This window comes from Lepeophtheirus salmonis, chromosome 9 (genome assembly GCF_016086655.4).
Source record: "Lepeophtheirus salmonis chromosome 9, UVic_Lsal_1.4, whole genome shotgun sequence".
In the NCBI taxonomy this organism is placed as follows: Eukaryota; Metazoa; Arthropoda; class Copepoda; order Siphonostomatoida; family Caligidae; genus Lepeophtheirus; species Lepeophtheirus salmonis.
The window spans coordinates 23,681,000-23,687,707 of record NC_052139.2 but is presented as its reverse complement, the minus strand read 5'-3'; the positions used below and the strand labels follow the sequence as shown (position 1 = coordinate 23,687,707).

General features: G+C 34.7%; 2 protein-coding genes across 4 annotated transcripts; one reads left to right on the top strand and one right to left on the bottom strand.

The window, feature by feature from the left end:
* Nucleotides 1-1,045: 1,045 nt before the first annotated feature.
* On the top strand, nt 1,046-2,143 carry LOC121123939 (glutathione S-transferase Mu 3). The gene is made up of 4 exons (XM_040719005.2): nt 1,046-1,229; nt 1,299-1,458; nt 1,528-1,691; nt 1,754-2,143. Exons 1-4 carry the CDS (start codon nt 1,191-1,193, stop codon nt 2,042-2,044), a joined length of 654 nt encoding a protein of 217 aa, XP_040574939.1. The 5' UTR covers nt 1,046-1,190; the 3' UTR covers nt 2,045-2,143.
* Nucleotides 2,070-4,281, bottom strand: Pop2 (CCR4-NOT transcription complex subunit Pop2). 3 transcript variants are annotated; one of them, XM_040719004.2, is made up of 3 exons: nt 4,182-4,281; nt 3,383-3,671; nt 2,070-3,330 (listed from the first exon to the last, which is right to left on the bottom strand). In XM_040719004.2, exons 2-3 carry the CDS (start codon nt 3,661-3,663, stop codon nt 2,475-2,477), a joined length of 1,137 nt encoding a protein of 378 aa, XP_040574938.1. In that variant the 5' UTR covers nt 3,664-3,671; nt 4,182-4,281; the 3' UTR covers nt 2,070-2,474. The 3 variants fall into 3 exon arrangements, with proteins under 3 accessions (XP_040574938.1, XP_040574936.1, XP_071746933.1); XM_040719002.2 differs by having other exon boundaries at nt 3,897-4,228; XM_071890832.1 differs by having other exon boundaries at nt 3,727-4,226.
* Between the last annotated feature and the right edge of the window lie 2,427 nt (nt 4,282-6,708).

Here is a 6,708-nt window from a genome sequence, read left to right as displayed (position 1 = left end):
TTACTTTAACGCTTTAGTCTCTCTTAATGCTTTGTTTTACTCTCCCCCTAGCTATCATTTTCAAAGTTCTTATATTCTTCAATCTTAGCTATGAGTGAAGAAAATAAAAAGATAGCTAGGACGGAAAGGCCAATGTTACAATGTATCATTCATAACAGTCCTTAGGATGGTAAAAAAGATCGGACTGATAAAATAAAAAATCAAAGGGCAGGGGAAAAGAATGATAAGGGATCAGTCTTAGGACTGATTCAACACTAGTTGAAGTTTAATACTTTAGTTGAGGGGCGACTTGTGTCACAGAGAAAAGGAAGAATATTTTTTTTTCTAATTTGTTCTGGGTAAAGTACAACACCGTAACAGCTCAAATCAAATTGTGTTTCAACTACACTGATAAACCCTATTTTTTTATATTACTAGATATCGATAATCATGATCACTGTCTCAACATTAAAATTGATATTAAATCTAAATTTGTATGAAGTTGGTACTTAACGCTGCATAGGGGTTTGAAGAGTAATTGTCCAAAAGGTTTACTTCTTGTGAACTTGCCCTTCCCACTCACTCCTCTTCACCGGAGGGGCCACTTATTTTTATTGAAAACGAATTAAATTAGTATATAATATGCAATTAACTACCATAAAGAACCTTTTTAATGATTTTTAAATAGTGTTGGTACCTTTTTTGGAAAGTGTAGGTTCTGTGAGTTTTTGTTTTTATATTATTATTTACTGAGCTCAAAGTGAAGATTAATTTATATACAATCCTTTCATTCGTCACTATTTTGCTTGTTATTTATAATATCTTACTTGAATTATGAAGACTTGTTTGCCTTCCATACTTATATTAACAGTCATAATGTAATTAAAAGCAAAGCATGCCATGTGTATAAGTATAACTTACTATGTAAAGATATGGCAAAATTGAATACAATAACCTTTAAAATGAAGAGATAGCCCCTTATTAAGCGTTAAAAAAAGAAAAGAAAACTGTTGTGAGGAGTGTATGTAGTGAATAGTGATTAAAGTAGATACTGCCATCGCGAATCTACGACCACATAAATATCAAAGGCTTGCGTCTACATTTTCTTTGAGTGTGTGTATATTTTCAGAAATTATCAGAAATAATATTTGTGTAATCATTGTTGTTTCGAAATTCAAAAAGTCATCATCTTTACTATTTAATATTATATCATGCCTAAAGCTGTACTTGCCTATTGGGATATTCGTGGAGTAAGTATGTTACACTGTTAACAATTCTTTTTTAAGTTGGGGTGGATAATACCTACGACTATTTTCTAGTTGGCCCAACCCATTCGTTTATTACTTGAATACACTGGAGAAGACTATGAAGAAAAGAAATATTCCTGTGGACCCGCTCCGGATTTTGACAAGTCTTCCTGGTTAGCTATCAAACAAAGTATTAGTCTTGACTTCCCTAATTTGCCTTACTACATTGATGGTTAGTTACTTGGATTTGTTACTGTTCATTCCTTAAAACTTTATTTCACCTTATTCAAAATATTTTTAGGTGACGTTAAATTGACACAATCCAATGCCATTATACGCCATATTGCACGGAAAAATGATTTATGCGGAAAGACCGAGAATGATAAATGGAAAGTCGATCTCTTGGCAGAGCAAGCCATGGATTTCCGCAATGGCATAGTTCATCTGTCTTACAATCCTAATTTTGTAAATGGATTCCATCTCTTGAGTTTCACTTTAAATAATAATATTATATATGTATCCCTTAGGAGAGTTTGAAGGATAATTATCTTAAGTCCGTTCAAGGCAAACTGGTTGAGTTTTCAAACTTTATTGGAAAGGGTCCTTGGTTTACGGGAGAATCCATTACTTTTGTGGACTTTATCATGTATGAATTGCTGGATCAACATAGACTCCTATCTTCTACAGTTCTTGACCAATTTAAAAACTTGAAAGACTTTTTGGACCGCTTCGAGAAATTACCTAAGATAGCTGAGTATATGAAGTCTGAACGCTTCATCCACCGTCCTATCAATAATAAGATGGCTGCATTCAAATGATGGAGAGAAGGATGAAGTGACATGATTATTAACTTTTATAAATATATATATATATTTTTCTAAATAAATCATGACAAGAGAAATAATCATAAATGAAAAGTTTCATGTCTATTACATTTGCTTGGGTGAGGTTACTCCGATGAAAGAATTCATTTTGTATTGCAAAAAGAAAAAAAAACATAGATATTGAGATTTGTTTGAAGTAAAAAGACAGGAAATGCAACTGTCGTCGGGGCATAAATTAAAGGATTGCAATGACGACAATCTTTGGGCCCTTTTATTCTTCTTAACGAGGGGATTGTTTGTTGTTACTATTATGAATAATAATGATAATTAATTGATGTCAGATACAAATATAAATCAATCAGCCTCTTGTTAGGCCTCCGATAATGAGATAAAATGAACACCACACTTTAATTTGTATAAAGTTTTAAGAAGAAACACCATTCGCAGCTGGCTCATCGGAGGTATTATTTTCGTTTGTTGATGCGGATTGTTCAGTTGAGGCTTCAGACGAGTCTACCGAACCGGAAGGCGCAGAAGAAGTAGTTGAATTTACGACAGTTGTTGAGCTGTTAACACTACTAGGAGGAGCTGTTGTTGTTGTTGTAGTAGTCGTTGATGAGGAGGATGTGGATGTTGATGACGATGTTGTGGATCCGTTGCTGTTAGAAGATCCAACAAAATTAGTTCCTAAACCATAGAGATGTCCACAGTACTTTGAATCATCGATGTCATCCTCAAAGAACATTTCCTTCATTTTGAAGAAAGTCTGCCCAGTGAGAAGTGCATCTGATCCTGCTTGATGCTGTGGTCCTATTCTTGGAACTTCTAGCTCATTGGCTACTTCTTGGAGGCCTCCCTTCAGGTTCTTACAACTTTTCATAAGATACTTAACGTCATACACCGCCGGAAAGTACATTTTCAACAACTCAAAAAAATCTCCTTCAGAAATTGGAAGGTTCTGATTGGTGAGGAGATTGAGGAGGTATCCAAAGTCGTAGCCGCTATGAAAGCTGAGCCATTTTACTCCTGGAAGAAGGACGAGTCCAGATGATAACATGAGTTCCGCAAATGCTAAACGATCGATCCCTTGTGTTTCGTGCTTCTCAAACTGAATACCGGAATTCTGAAGAAGATCTACGGAATCCTCGGCATACATGTCTTCCGTTAGGTTGAACTTAAAATTAAACTGCCAGGTGGACACGCCAGCCTCGGGAAGGGTTCCGTCCTCGTCCAGGAACGTGAGTCCCACCTGGATGATCTTGAGCAGATCCACGTTGCACCTGCAAAACAACAGTCACTCATTAACTCACTCACAGTCTCGGAACAAGTCACCTCAAGAGCTGGTATTGATAATCCGTAGTCGACTTGAACTCCCCGATGGGCCTTGCCACCACCCCAGGGAACTCCGTGTCCATCGCTACAAACGGAAATCTCTTCACGACTTGACAAATGGCTTTAAATTCTTCCTCCAAGTTGTGGCTCCACACTTCTCGGATCCCACAGTCCTCGTTGGTTATGCCCCCATTCAGTATTCCGTTCGCATTGCTTACATGGGCTGTACCATTCAGACTTGATACACCCGCGGAGGAGGTGGATGCAGCAGCCGGGCTCATTATTCCCCCTAATTAAAATTAGACATTTAAATAATACACAAATAAAAGGACGGGGACAGGCACTGAGAAAAAGAGGGAGAGAGAAAGAGAGGAGCAAACTTCCAGAGACACACACAAATCCACGTACAGCCGCTGAGAGAACATTCAAAAAACAAAAAACAAAAATCCTTCTCCTTTCAAGAGCCAATCAAATAACCGTACTGTTAGTCTTTACTTCGAGTTACTTCAATTACCAGAGTTGTAGAAAATATGACCTCCCGATCTGGGTAAATAAATGAAATCCAAAATCATAGTGGTAATCCTGAGAAGTGATAACTGATAAATGATAATTTCGAGATTGTTTTGGAGGACAGCCTAGATGTCATCACGTTTTATTGGAGCAGTCGTAAAAAGAAGGAAATAGACAAAAATACCACTCTGCATATAATATATAGCAAAGACATAGACAAGAATTACACCATTGTAGATCTCTGAATCCAACGAAGATATACATTTATACGTTATAAATTATAATTCACCCTCATTGTTGCACTCCGTCTTTTATGAGTACACAAACAACTCTCTCTTTTCATAAATAATTAATAAAATAATGGGTGTCAGTAAAAAATGGTAAGGGATACAATGGCAATGGAAAAAATGGCAAGATAAAAAAAAGGAAAAGTTTCTAAATGGAAAAAATGGCAAGATTCTTTTAAACTGAAATAATATCTATCACCAATATGATAAATAATAAGAGAAAAGAAAAATAAACAAACACGACAGTGGTTCCAATGGAAGGAGTGCTAATCACTTAATTCTCCGTTACTAATTACAATATCATTAGACATGATGGACTATTCATATTGAACAAGACTCTTGGATTGACGGACAAGCATTTGCAAAATACTAGGCAAGAGCAGCGATTTCCACTTCGTTATGATCCAAGATGTGTCAGAAGAAGAGGTGGTTGGCTGTGGAGCGACAAACCACTAATAGGATTGGGGTAGGTAGTCAAAGGTCGAGACGTTGGAGAGTGGGAAGAAAACTGTAAAGCTCAGTACAGTTGGAGCAATCTGAAATTGCAATAGAAGGATGGTCTTCGTCTCTTCATAAACCTTCCTTCTTGTCCAAAGAGAACGAAGCAGCAGTTCCATCCTTCACACTGGTTGTTAGTTCTCGGGCAGTCATTGATAGTGGCACGATGGACGTTCCAGAGTGCGGGAGGAAATAAATTGATTTGCTTGTTACCCCACTCCGAATAATGTCAGAGGACTCTTCTGCACTCAGGAGCCACTATCACTGACTGCCCGAGGATTAAAAAACAGTGTGAAGGATGGAGTTGCAGTTTCTTTCATCTCCTTGGACACCACCATCCATCAATTTTGAAATGCATACATGCATTTGAATAACGACACTCTTTTCTTTAGACTTTTTGAATTTATTCATCATTCTATGATAAGGAATATCATAGAAAATTATTCCATATTTTTTTTATTTAAAGCCCTATTCAAAAAATATGCATCTTTAAAGATTTTTGTTTTGGTATTTTATTTCTTGAGAGTGATCTTATATTTTATGGGGTTGTAAAAGCAAACACATAACAAAATTATCTTATTGTATACAATTTCAATATCATATAATGACTGCGTAATAAATAATCCTATATTTGAAATATTTAAATTCTAAGCTCTTCTTAAACATCCCTTCATAGTTTCAATTCTTGAATCTATTTAATTGTTATATATGGATTGATAAGATTTTCCATCCAATGAAGGAGTCGACTCTTCTCTTTGGAGGCTTAGCTTGGTTTTCTTCTTCGGATAAAGTATCAATCTGCCATCATTCCCGTAGAAATTGAAATTCAAGCATCTCTTGTTACGGATAAAGTATCTTGGATCCCTTCTTTTGTAGTATTCTTAGAGAACATGGAAGTATTTCTGTCTTTAATTAATGAAGATCAATCTAAGTATATGAAAAACACTTCTAAATTAAAAATGGGTCGCTTCATTTATCCAATTGTTTGTGTATATTATGTTTAATATGTTTTTACATTAAAATAATAACTAATATATCATATTCACACTGTGATAATCCTAAGTAAACATATTTATTTTATTACAGATTGATAGATGTAATTTTTATTGATTTTTTCCCATGGAATAAGATCTAAATTACTTGAAAGTTACGCATTTTTTAAACATCCATAAGCCGAAAATAACGATTGAAATTACTAATTTGTTAATAAATATTTTATTCATAAAACGAACTTTTGAAGGGCCTTTGAAAAAATATAAGTATATTTATGATCACCAAAAGTGGAATAATACCCACCATGATCAAAAGAAATAAAAGAGATTGTATTTCTCTCTAGTTGAAAGGTTAAATAGACACAACAGTTTCACAAATGCCAAACTTTTAAAATACAATATAGTTAAGAGAAATATAAGGCGCCTGAAATCTTTGAGAGCTTGAAACCTTTCCATAGAGTTGGCTCTACCTATGCGTACCTAAATTAACCAAATTAGATAATTACATGAGTGTCGAATAAATTTTTTTAGAGTGGTTTCTGTCGTCATAAAATATGTATTTACATTTAATCAATAAATTAATTAATGGATGGAATTAACCCTTGACAAAGGAATTTACATTAATATTTTTTTTACAAGTTAATGAAGTTGGAGCTGGATTCTCATTCTAAATAGAAATGAATGAACAAATAGAGTTATAATATTCACATTCTCTGATAAATATCACTGAATACCATTATTATTTATTACAAACGCAGTTACATATTCAAATGTCTTAGTATCATACTAGAAAAATACACTTAAAAATAAGTTGAAAGAGCATATAAGTCACTTTGTATGGTTCTCATACTTTGCTAGATACATTGGAAGTATGAATCCACAGTCCTAGATAAACAACTTCGAGAATTTGAGTCTTTTAGATAAATACGTAATGCAGCTTGTTTCGTTCTCTTTGGACAAGAAAGAAGGTTTATGAAGAGACGAATACCATTGTTCTATTGCAATTTCAGATTGCTCCAACTGTACTGAGCTTTACAGT

Excerpts from the sequence above, each read along its gene's own strand:
- LOC121123939 (XM_040719005.2), top strand. The coding sequence starts at position 1,191 with ATGCCTAAAGCTGTACTTGCCTATTGGGATATTCGTGGA. Across the intron at positions 1,459-1,527 it reads TTTGCCTTACTACATTGATG|GTGACGTTAAATTGACACAA; the intron begins GTTAGTTACTTG and ends AAATATTTTTAG. Across the intron at positions 1,692-1,753 it reads TGTCTTACAATCCTAATTTT|GAGAGTTTGAAGGATAATTA; the intron begins GTAAATGGATTC and ends TGTATCCCTTAG.
- Pop2 (XM_040719002.2), bottom strand. The coding sequence starts at position 3,954 with ATGATTTTGGATTTCATTTATTTACCCAGATCGGGAGGTCATATTTTC. Across the intron at positions 3,672-3,896 it reads TCATATTTTCTACAACTCTG|GGGGAATAATGAGCCCGGCT; the intron begins GTAATTGAAGTA and ends AATTTTAATTAG. Across the intron at positions 3,331-3,382 it reads TATCAATACCAGCTCTTGAG|GTGCAACGTGGATCTGCTCA; the intron begins GTGACTTGTTCC and ends GTTGTTTTGCAG.